This window comes from Dreissena polymorpha, chromosome 1 (genome assembly GCF_020536995.1).
Source record: "Dreissena polymorpha isolate Duluth1 chromosome 1, UMN_Dpol_1.0, whole genome shotgun sequence".
NCBI lineage: Eukaryota > Metazoa > Mollusca > Bivalvia > Myida > Dreissenidae > Dreissena > Dreissena polymorpha.
Genome location: NC_068355.1, coordinates 82664773 through 82684753, shown reverse-complemented (window position 1 = coordinate 82684753; position 19981 = coordinate 82664773). Strand labels below are relative to the sequence as shown.

The following is a 19981-nucleotide window of genomic DNA, read 5'->3' as shown; positions in this document are numbered from 1 at the left end:
TAAATAAAGTAAATAGATGGTTGGTACCGTGATTTCTCGGATCTTATTATATACTATGTACAACAGGGGATTCGGGTATTGTATATAGGGTACTCACGCTGCGCAAATGAAGAATAGTAACATGACTAGAATATCGATGCATTCAGTAATTCATTTACGTCATATTATGTGCAGAAAAGTATAAAACATAATCTATGATATTAAATAAATTCCAGTTTATATAAGGAAAGAAATGGCAAGTATAGATAGCTGTTAATACAACGCAACCACTATTCTGAAGTATTTTTTTTCATAAACAGAAAAGTTAAACGATAAAAATTCCAAAATGTTGTAACTCTTAAGTTAATGATTGTTCGGCGGTGTATGTGCGTTTATTGTGAAAGCGATATCGCGCGGGTTAGTTTTAAAATGTTTTACTTATTTATTCGCGAGATGTAAGTCGGTTAAGAGAAAATATATAAGTAAATAGTAAAAAAATGCTTGATAAATTTTATGTTTATGTTTTGTATTTGTAGTTAAAATACTGACAAGACATGACAAATAATTATTCACACTTCCACAGTGTACATCGTCTTAACACTATATATTTCACATACAATTATGTCACAGAGATAAACACTTTAATACAATGAAGTTTAACATAAGCAGCATCGTACACGGTTACAAAAAGGCTAGGTAAAATACTTGTTATATATAGAGGATTACCATTTGAAGTTAAGAAACAACATTATAATTATTATTTCTTAAATTCAGAGCTTCTTTTACAAATTTGGTTAAGTAAATATGTTAAATGTATTCGTTGTATTGAGCAAATTCGTGGTATGTATGAACAGAAGGCCTAATGTTATAACATTTCTTAAGGTAGTTTCTTCTAAAAATGAACGTGTAAAGAACATTTACAAACAAATTCATCTTCGACATCTAGTTCTTTACAAAAAGGTAAAAACGTTCGTTCCACGATACGCATTGAACATTATATCGGCCAGTTAGAAATCTAAGTTGCAGACTTGAAGTTCGAAGCGCTTCTTGACGTAGTGTCTTAGTGATAAAGATAATAAATCTAACAAAATGTTCTTAAACAAACGAAAACTTAAACAGACGGAACATATCTACGATAGAGCTATTTTCAGCGGATGGAAACCACTCTTGTATCTAAGTATTAATTACAACAGTTTCCTAATTTGGTGTAAGTATTTTAACATCGACGAATATTAGATTATTAATCACGTATGATAAACCTTAGGTGTCGAACATTTTTTATATTAGATACCCAATTAGAACGACCGTTTTTGGCAATCATGTAATGCTTGTATATAAATTGAGTTTAAAATGTTATTGGTTAAAATACGTCTAGACCAATGTTTTACCATCTTAACATTTATATAAATAAATAGTGGTATCTTCCTACCTCGCCGTACATTACAGCATAACAGACTCTTTTTTTTAACGTTTAACAATCGCTTACAAACCTTCAAGTGTACCTTTTCCAATTGTATTGACTTTGTATTTTTGGTTTCAAGACAAAACTCTTTAAATTTGTTAAATTAAATATTCATAGCTTTAAATGCTTTTCCAAATAAATATTATTGAAAAATGTCAATTAAAAATTCAAAACGGTTCCCAAATAAATAAATCATTTACTACTTCTATCTGTTGACATTCAAATGGCCATATTTCAGATAAAAATAATCTTCCTAGTTTGCGAAACACCAATAATTTAATTTTATCAGTATTTAACTTTAATCCCAAGCAGTTACAGTAATTTGATCAAAAGTCAAAGTGTGTCTGCACTTCCTCGGGCGATTTACCGATTATGGTCACATTATCTTATAAAAGCAACAATATCAATACAATGTCATCAATACTAACACAGGAAGAGGAACCATTCTGAAAAAAAACAATTCCAAAACCTCTACAAGTAGGGAAAACAACAAAGGCGGAACAACTCCACCTTGCCGTAAACCTACAGCATAGTTAAAATATTCCGAGTATGATGAACATTACTTAACATTTTCATTTTTTTTTATTCTCAGCAAATAACATATCTTTGAACCAAGGACATGAGGATGTATATAGCGTAAATTGTTGAGCGTCCTTTTCTGAATCAGAATTGGGCGTTCGAAATTATATGAGACTACTACAAAACAAGAGCAGCGTTTGTGAAACACAATGTCCCTTTACTGCGCTTTGAAGTGTAACAGTAGCTATTTTAGAGATAACAAGGCCAAAAACTTTGCCAAAAATCAACGGACAGGAACGGAACTCAAACTTTATATGTAAGTCATATAGGTAAACTCACATACCAAAAATAAGCTCAATACCTGAAAGCGTTGCGTAAAAACTCCGGAAAACGATTATTAAACATATCATTCCAAGGCCCATAACTTCGTCAAAAACTGTGCACCGAAGCGAATTTCACACTTCATTTGTAGGTTATGTGTGTAGACTCACATGCCGGAAATCAGCTAGATATCTGAAAGCGTTGCGTAAAACACTTCCAAAAACGGTTATTATAGAGAACATTTCTCTTTCCACGTTTGTTTCCAATCTCCATGCCCTTTTCTTACTATTAATATAAGCACCTCCCTTGGATTATATTCTTATACAAAATATTACTTCCCTTGTAAAAAATAGACGTTTTACCTTCCAAATAAATAATTAAAATTATCTCCTTTTAAAGTGATTTGCTTCCCTTAGCAATAATTTAGATCAGTCCAAGGCCCGTATCTCCGTAAAAAATCATCGGAATGAAACGAATTTTACAATGTAGGTCATGCAGATCGATTCACATACCAAAATCAGCTTTATATCTAAAAGTGTTGCGAAAAAGCCGGACGGACGGACAGACGGACGGATGGTGCGACTTCGAGGGCATACACATTCTAATATATTGTTAACGACTGAAGTAAATAGCTTAGATAAACAACTTTGAAGAGGAATTCCTTTATATGTGTTCATAACAGATGTATCGCCTTTCTTATGTAAAGTGATTATAATGCCTTCCGTCCATTTCTCGGGAAAAGGATCAAAGTTCAACACAGCATTAAACAAAACACATATATTCCACGCTTAAATGTCACTTAATTTAATTTAATATTCGATTAAAACATAATGACTCCCATATGTTGTGTTGCGTTCACACAGTTTTACAGAACATTTCATCTCATCAACGGTAAATAGCTGATTTATTTTGGGGACACGCAAATTGGCAAATTGAAATTATGAGTTCTTAAAAAATATTTCAGCCTCATCATTAACACAATAAAACAAACCATGACTAATATAAAATAATATTTTTTGAAAGTTCATATATTTTACTTGTAAATAAACAACAGCACGAGACTACTGACTGGAAATTGCAGTCTTGTACCGATTTTTAGTCCTCTGTCAACAAAGTCCGTTTTTTATGTCGTGTTTATAAACAATACGCTCGATATTATTTGTGTGTGTGTCATAATATATTCAATAACCGAACAATTACGAGTACACGCGAGATTGGCATCAGACAGCCTCGGAAGCGCAACGTAGTGCTCACGAATACGTCGTTCTTTTGACGCTGCCGAAGCCAGTCGCGGAAATGTTCGGATGTCGTAGCGGGAAATTAACATGGAATATATTTCCGAACAAAAAATAAAACAAGGATTTGGGATCGCGTTAAATCTATGTATCCATACCAAATCTAGCGTTGAAATGTTGGCTATTGCTGAAAGGAAAAATAATTTTGTATGGGCTAACTTTATTTTACGAAATCTTTTGGTTTAAACATATTTATTTCGGAATGCATATACATGAATGATATACACAGTAAAATGTGGATTGACCTGGAAGCTAAACTAAGCTTATTGTAATTCGTTCCACGAGCATGAAGAAAAACGGTGCATTGGGCGAGAGGCACTTCAATTGATGAAGATGTTAATGTCGAGTGGTTGTGGTGGTAAGTTCTTGCAGGAAGAGATATGGAAGAAAGGGAATAGATAGAGAAATGGAAACGGACTAAGAATAGGAGAACGAGGTTGGAGCAAGAGTTAGAAGGGAGTTGGGGAGCACATGAAGATTATGAGAGAATTGGTACCAAAGGCGTCGGCGTCTTATCGAAGCGTTTAGATTTGTCAATAAAGGTATGTACTGCTTCATAAGTATTGCAGTTGGCCTCCTAAGAAAGAAGAGGATTTCCAAAAAGCAATACCTTGGTTGAGGGTATGCAGAAGTGTGATACAGAATTCAAGAGGCGCACTCGAATGGTCGAGTACAATTGACAGTGCACAAAATAGTGGCTAGCTGTTTCTTTTTCGCCACAGGAGCAAAGAGGTGATTGTATCATTTTTTTACTAAATAGATCCTGTGAAAGCACAATGCAGTTTGTGCGTAGTCGCGTATGCATTATCTGGGATTTACGTTTGCCATAGTAATAGTATTTTGGAATTTTGACCACTGATGATGGAAGACATTTCTTAAATGAGATGATGGATGTTGCGTTCGAGATTTCGGTTGGAAGGCTATTGTAAGCACGAGTAGTGGAAGGGATAAAAGAGTTGTAGTAGAGCGTAGTTCTAGCTCTTGGGGTGTAAAGTGTGTGAGTATTCCTTAAATTATAGCGGTCGTTGGTATTCATGGGTGGAAACATGCCAGAAAGATAAGATGGGGTTAGGTTGTTATTCATTTTGTAAAAAGAATGAGTTTATGTTTAGCTCTACGATTACTTAAATTTTCCCATCCGACTTCTTCCAAAACCTTTGAATTGAGACTAATGTCGTGGCACCTGTGACTATTCGTGCAGCCTCAATTTGGACGCTTTTTAACATTTCTTGGTCTTGTAATGAGCAGTTGTCGTAAATGACATCGCCATATTCGAGTTAAGGACGTATAAATGTTAAGTAGATGGATTCCAATGAGAAACGGTCTAGATTAAATTTTACCTTTGTCATAATGTTTATTCTTGCGTAGGCCTTATTAACAATGTACTCAATATGGGTGCCCCATTTAAGGTCTTTAGTAAATAAGAGCCCCAGATGTTTATGTTTTGTGACTTCGCTTATTGCGATGTTATTCATATATACAGGGAGATGTTGTATTGTGCTTGTCTTGCGACTTATCATCATTGACTCCGTTTTCTTAGGATTGAAACAGACAAGCCATGTTTTAGCAAATTAGTTGATTCTTTCGAGATCGGAGTTTAGTGTAGCTGCAGTGTGGACTGGATTGTCGACTACAAGATAAAGACTTGTGTCGTCGGAAAATAACCTGATGTTGGCTTTAATATCTAAAACGATATCAATAATAAAGATTAAGAAAAAAGAAGAGACCCTAAAATAGAGCCCTGGGGTTATCCAGCGTTGATATGAGACCAATTGGAGTCTGCGTTTGGGAGAACAACTTTTTGTGTGCGGTTTGTAAGGTAAGATTTGTACAAAGATAAAAGACTGCCTCTTATGCATATTTTTTTAAGCTTGAACAACAATCTCTTATACCATACACGGTCGAATGCTTTGCTAATATCGCAGAATATAGCTTTGACCTCTTTTCCTGAGTCGATAGTCTCGCTCAAGAAGTTGTAAAGAAGCGTTAGCTAGTTTATTGTTGAGTCACCAGAAACAAATCGAGATTGTAACGGGGAAAGGATATGAAGGGTGTTTAGGAAGTTAAATGTGTCTTTGTTCTTTCAAATACTTTTCCAAGTGTGCTTAGTAGGGAGATAGGTCGATAGTTGGCTGGATTAGATGAGTCCCCTGATTTGAATATTGGGGTGACAAAAGCTTCTTTCCATGGTTCTGGGAATACAGAGGTGCGGAATCTTTTACGAAATATTCGTTCATTTTGAGTATTTATGTTACATTAATAGTCAAAACGTCTGCAACCGTAATTGGTATACGTAAAACAATTGAAGCAATAATATATTTGATTGGTTTTCAACGTTTTCGCCGCATAAATAATCGCAAAAAATGTTAAGCTTAAGTGCTCTTAAACAGCTACGTAAAAAAGACGTCGCGATTAAAAAAATAATATTTTGATTAATGATTGCTGCTATTATATGTGTTTAGAAGTGTAAGAGAAAATGAAAAGTAACTCGATATATTGCAAAATGTTGTTTTGTTTCGTTTTATGTGACATGACTCATTAAATGACCTGGATCGTCTGATTCTTTCGAACGATGTTCTCCTTTAATCGAAATTACTAGTAACCTGGAAAACAAAACAGACAGAAAAATGGCATATACATTGGACAAATCATTATTGAAATATAAACCGTTAGTTTGGTATTTTGTATTATATGTTTTCAAATAAGATATTAAGTTTTGATGCATCACATATATAGATATAGATATTTTATCGAAGCTTAGCATTAAATTTCTTTCTTAAGGCACCAGTATATTTCCTATTTAGCTTATACCTACCATACATTTGTATTTTGAATTGAGACATAGTTTGTACTTGGAATAGAATACATGTGTGTATTTTTGTCGAAACATATTGTATACATGTATATAATACATATGTTTCATTTTTACATGTTCGATGTAATAAAATACATGAGTATTTTTTCCTCATGACATTCTCTAAATATGTAATTAAATATACATTTGTTTTTTAATCCTTGGTAATATTAAATATACAATAAGGTGAGTAAAAATGTGTAAGCCAACTATACTTGTTCTCACATTATGAGGGAACTATTCTTGGAGGGCAGTTCACCGTTTTGTTCTTGAACTCCATCAGCAGTTGCATTGTAGCATTACTGATTGGCTCTGGCCTTATCCACGAACCACATAAGTCGATCGTGAGGCGCTTGTTTGCTTCATCGATCCTTCCTGCAAAAAACATATACCCCATAATATTTCTGAAAACATGTCATGAATAAAAAATATTGTTAATAACGAACTTTTTTCTTTGTACAAACATTTATAAACAGGTGATGTATTTGTAAAATCGTTAACATGCGAAAACTCGGAAATATAACGGCAATTGATATCTAAAAAATGTGTAAACTAACCCAGTGCATTTAAAGTTTTAGTGAAATATATTACAACGTGACAATATTTAAATTTAAATATGATTGTTCGTTAAACAAGTGCGTTATTGCTTATCAGATTAAATTCAGACAAGCACAAATACATTAATCTTATTATATGTAAAAATGGGTAAACTTATAGATACATACCAGATAGGACATATGTTTTTCCCTTTTGAAGAGTATCGACTCCACACGCAGCACTGTTGTCAGCTGTGTACACCTTTTTGAGATTTATGATAGACACCACACCGTTAAACTGAAATGATGACATATAATGTAAACGCGCCTTGTTCTTCCATAACATTTTCTATAAAAATATCATCAAATCTATGTAAATGTTTAAATTGCATAGAATTCAGTTCAGCAACCAACTATGGCTCTCGACACATTTGTTTTATAATATGTGTTCTATTTTCAAAAATATTGTAATAAAAACAATTTTTTTTAAATATATCCATTCACGCTAATATTATACGTTGCCAATAAATTTTGAAATTTGAAACAAAATGTTTGATTGATGGGTGGAGCTGCATACCTTGTATATGTGGTCAGACCTAGGTTTGCTTGTCTTGTAGTACGATGTCTGTTCCACTGTTGGAGGGCCTTTTGGTGACTTCAAATTGGATTTTATTCGTGTTTTAATAACTGAAAGTGAAAGGCATACACGTATAGCAAGACTTAGCATTCAGCACAAGATCCTTAAAAATAAGATGCTTGCTTTGGCTGAAGCACTTGACTTAAACAATTCAACAATTTACTTAAAAACATTGAAAACGCAAAAACACATAAGAAAAAGTCGCAGTAGCCGGATAATGCATAACATTGCCATCAGAACTATACCCAGTCGAATTTGATGAAAAGGAAAGACGTAAACATTTATATATGCCACATGTTTACAAATAACATGTAAAGTTTAATGGAAGTAATTACTTTCAGTCATGCGAGAAAGACGGATGTGTTTAACTTTCCCGATGTGTACCTTACTGACAGATTAACAACTGAATTGTTCACGTTTTTGTTATTTTGAATCGGCCCTTTTGGTAGAGTACTTTCCTTTTTCCTTTCTGTAAAGACATGTCATTCCTCCGAAGTGTCTTTCATTTAATCTATTATTTTACATATATTGAGTAGTAAACCACCCTAAAAACTGCACAAACATCTTCACGTTATAGCCGGCCCTACCACCCGCCCAGACATGGTGCGCATACTGAAAAGATGTCATGGTACGATCTGACAATGTGGTGATGATTTTATTTCGAAAGTAAGGTTTATGTGACGTGTTGACGTCTTAATTAACCTTTCACTCCCTCTGAATATATATGTATACATAAGTCAGTCAATGTTGTTATTCTTTAAGATAATTTTCGTTTAAATGAAACATTTTGCTCGTCTTCTTCCTTGATCTAACCTATTATAAATATAAGAGTGGTTGGTAAATTATTGAACATATAAATGCATGTCATCTAAATGACTATAACCGACACAAAACTGCATACAAAGGTAATACATCTGCTTCGATTGTCTAAAGTCTTATTTATGTTGCTAATAAAACCATTCCAAGAGAACATTATTCACTAAGTAGATAAGGCACAATTGTTCTCATGGAATCGATTGTACTGATGTCAACTAAGCATCTTTAAAATTATAAATATCGTGTACACATACTGAAGTCACTATCGCACGCTATTGGTCTGTTGATATCCGGGTTGAAACACGTGCATCCTTCCGTGTACGTGTATAGCTGAGCAATCAAAACAATCGCCAAAATGCCCTTCATGTTGTCAAACAAAATTCTCAACCACGTCTGGCTTATAGATAAAACAAAAGTCGTTATATAGGACACATCGAGCCGCATAATAATGACCTGGAATAATTGGATGAAAACTAACGATGTAACAGAGTCAACACATGTTAAGCTGATTGTGCGTGAGGTTTATTCATTGATGTGTTAAATCTGTCATTATGCTTATTGTATTTTTGTGTGTAAACGTCAAAAGTAATCAAGAGACTCAAAAAGACACTATTTTGTTGGCATTAACATCAACGACAGTTCAATCATACAATTTGTTTCCATTTGACTATTTCTTCCTATCCAACTTGTTCATTCTATGTGTTGACGTATATGTTTATTATAAATACTACGCTTAGTGTGATGTCTGAAGCGTCATTCAAGCGATTAAAGCCCAAAGTGTATGTTTTAATTGACCGATCTAAAGCTGTGACATAGTAAATCATGTTCTTCACCGCATCTTAAAAAAAATTCTTAAAACTTTTATATCGTGATGTTTGTATCGACCACTTTTGCACTGGCAAACGGTCACTTGCCTTAGATAAAAGACTTGTGAGGCTTATTGAGAATTTCTTTTGTAAAACTATTTTGGATTTTCTTTATCACCTTTGATTACATATGTGTGCATGCGTACGTCACATACAAGTTAAAACAAATTGAAATGACAGGTGGTTGATTAAATTTGTCTAAATGTGTAAATAGTTGGACAGAAATGATATTATTGGCAATTATTTACGAGAACACTTTGTTGAAACGCAATTGTTTATATCGGAAATAAATTATGTGTTCTGCAGACATTATATTTTTGCACTCAAGTTTTTCAAATAATTACAAAATTTAAGTTTCTAAAATTTCTCATTTAAACCAATACTGTTTGAAGAAACATTGTGTTTGATTGCTAATCATTTGGTACAATCAATGATGCAAACTCTTAAACCCTGTGCATTTAAAGTTTTAGAGTTTTTTTCCGAATGCGTTTACCTTTCATTTAGTCAAATGATATATTTTGTCATTTTGCTTCAAGCAACATACACTTTTTATTGCAATGAAGAATTTATCTCTGTAATTGTCCGTCCTACCGAGCAGCCTAACTGTATCATCATGTTGTATAAGAATATTTTACAATGACATGCCGGAAATTACACCCTCTTATTAACAGTCGTTGAAAGCAATACATTTTTCACTTCACTCAAAGCTAAAGTTCATTGAATGAAGCTTTCCCGGCTATATTTGTTTATAAGTTGCCTAGTCATCTTGATATCAACACAACGTGTCGCTGTGTTTGAACGTTAATTCTCGTGCAAGTGATATGTGTTCTTACAGAGAATGAAAATAATGTATCGATATAGTCAGTGTGTCCTTTTTTCCACCATTTCCCTTGACTAGCTTCAATCGTGTACATGAGCGCATTTGTGTCTGTGACACATCTAGTTTGATTGGTCTCGAAAGAATGGTCTCGAAAAAAATTTAGGAGTCTTATTCTACTTGTTATTGTTTAAATGGGACATATAAAACAGTGATCCAATTACGTATGCACAATCATGATAACAATTAAAGTTTTGTTTTTGTAATAAGCAGACGATACCTCGTGCAGTATATTACCGAGATTGTATCCACATAAATGTAGAAAACCTCAGAATTACAATCTATTAGGCTCTCAGCTCTCATGCTAATTGTCAGGCTGAACTTGTCTTATGCCTTTGTAAATCGGTCCAAAAGTATATGCAGTTCTTGGGTGACCAGAGCAGCATTTGCAAACAGCATGTCCCTGGTGATCACCTCCCGTACTTGGCTCCATGCCTTCAGTCGAGCCAGGCTGAAGAGACTACAATCTGACCGGTTGTGGAGATAGAACCCCTCGGGTAATTTTTTAAAGCCATGCGTCAATAGGACAGCGAAGATGCCGGAATGGGTTTGAGCGTTGATGCTGCGTTGTTTAATCCACTTCGAAGGTCGCAGGTTATCTTTACCTGGAATTTGTCTTGAGGGCACGTTTTCTATTGTCTATTTTGTTCTGACCCTGTGGATTTTACGTCCAGTTCCATCATCGCGATTGCAGAAAAGACATCACTGGTGATGCGTTCTGCTTGCAGAAAAGTTTGGAGTGGTGTTTAACCCAACAACGGAAAGGAGGACAAACTGTAGCAAATTAAGCAGACAACCATTCCATTAAAGCTGGTAAATCCATGGGAAAGGCGAAGCTGATACATCTTGACATTATCAACGAAGCAGGAGTTGCAAAAATGACTTTGTAGACAAGATAAGATCGCCCTAGGTGGTCTGAATAGGCATAACCGATTATGAGATATCGATTGTATTAAAGCCATGGGGTGTGAAAGCATCATATGTTGTAAATCCGTTAATCAGTTAGTAGCAGTTCATCGGTCAATCGCATACAAATAGAGCATTCTTATATTATTTGTTTACAGCTGTTTCGACGTAACTGGGGTGTGAAAGCAGATATTTTGGTTTGTGTGGATTTAATCAATAAATGTGAAAAAACGGACATTAGCCTGTCTAATAAACGAGAATCGTTGCGAGTTTTGTTTTATTGTTATATGAATAATAAGTTACTGAATTACTATTCGAGTCAAACCCAGTACTCGGACATGCGGATATCGAAGTATTCTTTGCATCCCTAATTTTGACATGCGTTTCTTACTTCGATGACCCGGGTTAAATTCCCATCCCCGGCGTATGTGAGCTTTGTTGGTGGTCGCCATACTGGATATATGAGACTACGCAAAAGTTGAAAATAGTTCAGGACAAATTCAACGGATGAAAATGACATTATTAAAACTTCGCCAAAGCTCTCGTAATTCATAAGTCCGGCGCATTTGATCAGGTGACTTTGTATGATTGATATTCGTTGGACTTAAAGATATTCGAATAATAATTTGTGTCCGCGTAATATCAAGCACACAAATGGCCCAAATGTGAAGACATATGTGCACCATAGACTGGACATGCAACATGTTTGCATCATTCCGCTCCATTGTCGGGACAATTCAATTTCTTGTTTCCATGCTTGGATACAAAACATACATTGCGAAAGTGCACCATCGGCGAGCATCTGTCAGTTTTGTAGTTTGCCTTGTTTTTTTTTCCTAATTCGACTGCACTCATTTGAATTCGTGAATTATTTATAAACACGTATGCTTACGAAAAGCGGATAAGATTATCTAAATGATTGATCCCTTAAGCAGCTTTACTTGATCTTTCGCGTTTAACGATTAATTTATAACAAAAGCAACAAACCATGTGTGTTTTTATTGTAGGTCACATATGTTTTTGTGCTAAACAGTGCCAGATTGTGCGCGATCCATAACACTGTTCAAAGTTTCGGGATTGTTGCAAGGGACTCGACATTTCTTTATGGCGATTTGATTTGATCGACATGAGCAATACAAAATATAGCATAATTCGTTTATAAGCTTAACCTACACACGTATCCCTGTTTATAAATGTCTAAATAGTAATAGTTTATATGCAGCATATGTGTAAGATCTTCTTTTGGCATTGCGGTTAGAGTTGTTACAATGAATATAATTGATCACATAAATAGTTTGGCTTACAGTGAATACGACAAAAACACATTGACGATTCGTTTCGTTGACTTTATGGTGCAAGCGTATTTTATGCAGTAAATAATTGAACACTACTATAAACACAACCGTAATTGTAATATTCACTTCGGACACAACACGGTTCCTCGTTTAAACTTTATTAATAGCCTCTTGGACTCGGAACTGATTGGAGTCGTCTCCACCCACGATGAACACATATCGATCTCCATGCGCTGCTTTTCTTTATCGACCCTCCCTGTTAAAAAAATATGGTGATGATGACAATAATCATAATTATTATTATTATTTATTATTATTGTTGTCGTTGTTCATGTTGAGTTGGTATAGTAGTAGTTTATACAATTACCAAATGCCAATATTTGACAAAACGTACAGAACATGAACAACAAAACCATGTTACGCACAATGCACAAATTGAATGGATGTATAAAATCGTAATTTTAATCATACTGGGAAATACCTCGAGCATCATACTTAATATTGCATCAGGCATAAAAACAGGACAAGCATTATACCGGTAGTTTCTATACGAAATAATCATAATCATGAACGGCTGTTGTTTTTTTTAAGTCGTAGCGCCGTATCTGAATAAGGCATTTGATGAGTAATCCTTTTGCATCACTTTACCTGACACAACGTAAATCCTCCCTTTTGTTAAATAGACGTCACATGCTCCGGCATTTGCGTATAATCTCGCTTTGTTAACGGCTGACACGTCAGACTTGAAATTAAACTGGAAAAAATTGATATGCACATGTCACATTTCACATGAAAGCTACCTTAACGTACTTCATGTTTTTACAGACCAATAAATGCGGTTCACCATTGTGCCTTTTGATGTTGTAATGATTTGCTATATGTTCTCACGTTCTGTATTTGGATATCCAAGAAAGATTAAATAATGTGTGTAATCTAATTATATTTCAGTTCAAGTTATACTCTTTTTAAACAAGTAAATAATTCATATCGCATGTCTAACAAAACAAAAACGTATATCACCCGAGTGTAAAGAATTCTAAATTATGCGTGAGAGACCATATGTGTATATGACTTAATGTTGCATTTGCATTGTCCATCGCTATGAATTATATTTGTTATAGACCGGTAATCATGTTAAAATAAATTGACGAAGTAATAGTTTTGTTAATCAAGTCATTCAATGTTATTAATAATATACTAATATGTTGTATTAACCAACATGTATCAAAATAAGAAAGTTAATTACTTTGTAAGTATATGCATAGCTTGGTTTGCTAATCTGATAATATGAACCGGACGTGTCGTTGGGATTTTTAAGGCCACTCATCACTTTGGTCCTAAATACTGAAGAAAAACAACAATTATTTAGTTAACATCGTATCGACTAATTGATCGATAAATTGCAATAATTGCGCGGCTTGTTATTTATGTTTTACATTATTAAATGACTGATTGATTATTGGTACTTCAATACAATATTGTTGCCTAGAGTTTAAGTATTTCATTAAAAAGTATTTATATGTTTATGATTCTATACACACTTATATCATTTTCATGTTTCATCATAAATTTATAAAGTAATTGCCATACTTACTAAAATCAGACGTACATCCCAGGTCCAAGTTTGGCCGAACAGGGCATCTACAACAATCACACAGACCCAAAACACACAGGTACATAAAACTGAACAAAACTGAATTCATTTTATTAGATACTTATTGAAACATTCGTCTATGTTGTTGTGCGACGAATTTATATATAAGAAGGGCAAATCAATGTGTTATATGAAATAACACAACAGCATTAGGCTAATCCATAGCCAGCTTTAACAGGTTTAGTGAATACGCCTAAGGTGCGAGGTGCGAGCAAAAAATTATATACGGCCACCGTTGCTAAGTGCACATAATTATACACTTGACAAATAAATTAATTTAAATAAAGCTCTAAACATTTTCAACTTTATAAACGAATACACACACATGTTGTCGGTTTAACTGCTGGTAAATTCATCTGCAATCTGCAAGATAATCTTACTTCACTTCGCCTTAATTTAAACCTTTTACATTGGTTCAACAATTGGAAAACTTTAAAAATATATTTCATAATAGTATAATCGGTCATCAAGAGAATAAGCCATTAAATCGAATCGCACATTTCATGTTAACGTCATTTAAATTCAAATTACACGATTCAATTTGGGGAAAAAATGTTCTTTTTACATTAACTATTCACAGAATAGACCTAGCTATACTACTCACCAATATGTCGACGTTGGCGTCTGCTTAATGTTCGTGTTAATTTACACGTGCAACATCTCCATATCAGTGTTCCCACTACAGGTATTCACTTGACAAATCAAAAAACTAGTACATGATTTGGGGTAATAATGTGAGGTAATTGACCATGATTCATAACTCGAACCTGCAATGTGGATGAATCGCTCTGCGTGGAATTACCCCATATGTCTATATTAACTACAAATATTGAATTAAAACTTTGAATTCGTGTTCAGGATCCTTCTGTGCATTTGCTTACCAAGATATATAACGGTGTCGGCTTTTTAGCCGGATTTTCCGAAAACAAAATTATATATAAAAGTTTGATAGAGATGTGCATTCAAGCTGAACTTAGGATTATGGTTTGCGTGCAACAAATATATATTTACGTAGCGACTACAGATATTCAATTGAACATGCACACATGTCTTCGGGATCCTCATATTAGGTCCTCTCGGCATTATTTAAGCTTGATTAATTAAGGCCGTAGTAGCACAATGGTCAACATTGAGCACTCTTATATGAATTATATTTATTATCGACATTCCCATCTAGCATATTTTCATGACTATGTTAATGAACATCTGTGCTCTAAATGAATAAATAATTTAAATTGGTCCTGGTGATGGTTTTGCTCAAAGCGTGGTAACATTAATTATTCGGATACAGAACTCTAAAATTGGCATCCTCTGAAACCCGAATATTTGTCAAAAAAGTATTTAAACAAAATGTAAAACGTCATACATTTTGAGAAAATAAATTGAAAAAATCACATAGTTTGTCTTAAACAAATTATAACAGAACGTGGTAAATGCCAACATGAGAGAACGTAACTATAACACATGAAAATAAAATAATTTCATCAGGGCTTTCCTTTGTTATATTGTGTGTTATTTTATTTGACTATTAGTTTAACATTGTATGCATTCAAATAATAGTTAACACCCAGGAAACAAATAAATGTGTGCGTACAAATAACACAGAAGCAAATATTCAAATATTATACGTCTATTTGCTATCGATATAGAAAAGTTTCGCACACTCAAAAACTACTGTTATCTAGATGCATTCAAATCATCTACATCAAAATCACTTCATCACTTTACCCAATTGTCTTTAAGGGGCCTTTTGGTAAATTGACAAAATTAAACAAAGTTTTGTAAGATTCGCAAATTTTCGTTTAAGTTATGATATTTGTGAAGAAACAGAAATACTGAACATTTACCAAGCTCTAAAATAGCCAATATATGCATCTTTTGACGATTTAAAAACCTGAAAATTATTAAGCGTTGCAACACGAAACGATTGAATAATTTGGAGAGTTCTGCTATTGTCGCTTTATTTTGTGAAACTACGCGTATTGCTTATATAAAGTATAAAATACTTTCTACATTGTGTGAGCGCGAATGGCCGAGTGGTCTAAATGGTTAATAATTTTACTCCAGGACTCCAGGGGTCAGTGGTTTGAAACCAGTTGTGGGTTACTTTTTTATTTTTTTAATTTTATTCTCGTTTTTTCACTGGAGCTTTTTATTTCCAATGTTGTACAGTTATCAATATAAAGCATTTAATTACAAACTTCAAAACATGCAAAAATCTGTGAAAAGGCCCCTTTAACGTAAAGACTTCTTCTCTTGTACATACAATATCATATTGTAAATTATCGCAATTGCAGGTTCAGTTTTATAAAAAAAACAACAACAACATATTAACATAATTATTGCGTGTTTTGTCTTCGTGTTTCAAGTTCCAGTATGAGTACCTGCAAAAAGATTGCAAATTGACGAGTACGATTGTAATTTAAAAGAGTCGACTTTCCGAGTTTAAACTCAAATTATATTTTGACTTTGTATCTCTTCCACTCATTCAAACTAAAGACTATGTGTACGCGTATATTAGTTGTGAAGTTTCCAGTGTTAATTTCAAGCTAAGTCATCTTTAAAAAGAGGGGCGCGGAATTGCATGTAACCAAATTTATGTACTTCAACAGGTTGTTATGGGTGCGTCATTGTTAGTAATAAGTCATTAATCTTTGTAGCAGCCATATGTAAAATTGAGAAACATCCGTCAAAAAAATCACCCTCTGTCGAAAAACAATAGCTTATCGGTGACATGTCGTAAAAAGATAATTCCGCATTTTGACAAGACACAATTTCAGGACATATGTACGCAAGGACAAACAGACATAGACAAAATTTAATTGTTCTGGTTTAACGGTTTGCAAAATTACAACTCGTAATTGTGTGGCTGTATCTACAGAATTTGCTCACGCAAATTATGATTAAACTATAACGACAAAGAAATGAAGATTCTTTTACGAAATCAAATGACCTACTTTAAAGTTTAATATGCAATCCTTTAATCAAAACAATAGACATAGTAAACAAAAGAATGATTGAAAAATATACTGCATACAATGAACTAAAAACAATAGTTTTATTACGTTTACCGTTTGCAATTCCATCGAAAACGTTATTCAAAAAAATAGAAACTGTTATTTGGTGTTTTGTGGACATAGTGAGCTGTTATTATCATTCAATCGATAAAACTCTTTTTTTGAGTTGAGGTGGAATGATACTCATTGATTATGTTTTTAAAAATATCGAGGTTATTTAAAACTAATTAAATATCCAGTCATCCTTCAAGGTCAAAGGTCAAATATATGGGTCAAAATCGCTAATTTAATGTACACTTTTGCAGTATTTCAGTATTCAAGATAGCAACTTCATATTTGGCATGCATGTGTATCTCATGAAGCTGCACATTTTGAGAGGTAAAAACTCAAGGTCAAGGTCATCCTTCAAGGTCAAAGGTCAAATATATGGGTCAAAATCGCTAATTTAATGTACACTTTTGCAGTATTTCAGTATTCAATATAGCAACTTGATATTTGGCATGCATGTGTATCTCATGGAGCTTTACATTTTGAGTGGTGAAAGGTCAAGGTCAAGGTCATCCTTCAAGGTCAGAGATCAAATATATGTGGCCAAAATCGCTCATTTTATGAGTACTTTTGCAATATTGAAGATAGCAACTTGATTTTGGCATGCATGTGTATCTCATGGAGCTGCACATTTTGAGTGGTAAAAGGTCATATGCCTGGCGATTTAAACATTAAATGGACCTTTTCACAGATTTTGGCATGTATTGAAGTTTGTCATAAAATTATTTATATTGATAAATGTAAACATTGGATCTCAAAAGCTCCAGTAAAAAAAGAAGAAAGAAACAAGATGCGTTTTAAACTTTAAATGGACCTTTTCACAGATTTTGGCATGTTTTTAAGTTTGTCATTAATTTATTTATATTGATAAATGTAAACATTGGATCTCAAAAGCTCCAGTAAAAAAAAAGAAGAAAGAAACAAGATGCGTTTGTGAAACACAATGTCCCCCTATATAACGCTTGACCTTGAAGGATGACCTTGACCTTGACCCTTCACCACTCAAAATGTGCAGCTCCATGAGATACACATGCATTTCAAATATAAAATTGCTAGCTTCAATATTGCAGAAGTGACATAACATGAGCAATTTTGACCCATATATTTGACCTTGAAGGATGACCTTGACCTTTCACCACTCAAAATGTGCAGCTCCATGAGATACACATGCATGCCAAATATCAAGTTGCTATCTTCAATATTGCAAAAGTATTCATAAAATAAGCGATTTGGGCCACATATATTTGACCTCTGACCTTGAAGAATGACCTTTACCTTGACCTTTTACCACTCAAAATGTGAAGCTCCATGAGATACACATGCATGCCAAATATCAAGTTGCTATCTTCAATATTGCAAAAGTACTCATTAAATGAGCGATTTTGGCCACATATATTTGATCTCTGACCTTGAAGGATGACCTTGACCTTTCACCACTTAAAATGTGAAGCTCCATGAGATACACATGCATGCCAAATATCAAGTTGCTATCTTGAATACTGAAATACTGCATAAGTGTACATTAAATTAGCGATTTTGACCCATATATTTGACCTTTACCTTGAAGGATGACCTTGACCTTGAGTTTTTACCACTCAAAATGTGCAGCTTCATGAGATACACATGCATGCCAAATATCAAGTTGCTATCTTGAATACTGAAATACTGCAAAAGTGTACATTAAATTAGCGATTTTGACCCATATATTTGACCTTTGACCTTGAAGGATGACCTTGACCTTGAGTTTTTACCACTCAAAATGTGCAGCTTCATGAGATACACATGCATGCCAAATATGAAGTTGCTATCTTCAATATAGCAAAAGTTATTGCAAAATGTTAAAGTTGGCGCAAACAGACCAACAGACAGACCAACCAACCAACCAACCAACAGACTGGGCAAAAACAATATGTCCCCCACTACTATAGTGGGTGACATAAAAAGAAGCCCTCAACTGGGCTCGTACCACTGACCTTTGTAGAAAAAGTCTAACGCTCAGACCATCGGCCATTCGTGCTGATACACGGAGAGATGCATTTTATACTTCATAAAAGCAGTCCTCGTATTGTCACAAAACATAACGACCACAACAGAACTCTCAAAATTATTCCATCATTTCGCGTTGCAACGGTTTATAATTTTAAGGTTTTTAAATCGTCAACAGATGCCTATAACACGGACGTTTATTACAGGCGCCACCTCCTTTTTGCGATGTATTGATACATGTAATTTTGGGCGACTTCAACACAGATGTTTCTAAATCTAGATCCTGTGCTCTTGTGTCAGCTTTTAAAGATTTTATCAATATGTTTAGTTTAACACAATTATTATGTAATAGTACAAGAGTGTGCAACACCACTTCTACCACTATTGATTTGGTTCTAGTTTCGGACCCGGAGACGATTTCACAGTCTGGTGTTATTGAAACAACTTTCAGTGACCATCACATGATATATTGTACCCGGAAAGTAACAAAATCATTCATAGGATCGCATAAGAACATTTCAGCGCGTTCAATGAAAAATTATAACAGGGAGATTTATCAAGAGAACCTTTTGGCTACGGATTGGAATCAGGTTTTATTGTGTGACAATGCTCCTGAAGCTTGGGATCTTTTTAAACATATATTTATGTCAGTGATAGACAAAATTGCTCCTATTAAACAAATGAGAATTAAACAAAGGGCTGAACCATGGATAGATTCTGTTATTTTGGAGGCCATTAAGCAAAGATACAAGGCTTTTAGTAATTACAAAAGTGATAAAAGTGCTGAAAATTTTGAACTATTTAAATTATTAAGAAATAAGTGTAAATGCTTAATTGATACAGCGAAATAAAAGTTCTTTACAGAGTCTCTTGAAGCTAACAAAAATGACTCTAAGTCACTCCGGTCTATTAT

At 34.0% G+C, this 19981-nt stretch overlaps 2 protein-coding genes across 2 annotated transcripts; both read right to left on the bottom strand.

Moving 5' to 3' along the window:
- Positions 1-6073: 6073 nt before the first annotated feature.
- Positions 6074-8794, bottom strand: LOC127838226 (uncharacterized). Its single transcript, XM_052365834.1, has 5 exons — positions 8674-8794; positions 7544-7653; positions 7156-7264; positions 6656-6805; positions 6074-6179 (listed from the first exon to the last, which is right to left on the bottom strand). The coding sequence occupies exons 1-4, from the start codon at positions 8783-8785 to the stop codon at positions 6657-6659; spliced, it is 480 nt and encodes a 159-aa protein (XP_052221794.1). The 5' UTR covers positions 8786-8794; the 3' UTR covers positions 6074-6179; position 6656.
- A 3316-nt stretch (positions 8795-12110) lies between these two features.
- LOC127838243 (uncharacterized) lies at positions 12111-14078 on the bottom strand. The gene is made up of 4 exons (XM_052365868.1): positions 13958-14078; positions 13610-13707; positions 13012-13117; positions 12111-12619 (listed from the first exon to the last, which is right to left on the bottom strand). Exons 1-4 carry the CDS (start codon positions 14064-14066, stop codon positions 12486-12488), a joined length of 447 nt encoding a protein of 148 aa, XP_052221828.1. The 5' UTR covers positions 14067-14078; the 3' UTR covers positions 12111-12485.
- Positions 14079-19981: the final 5903 nt, after the last annotated feature.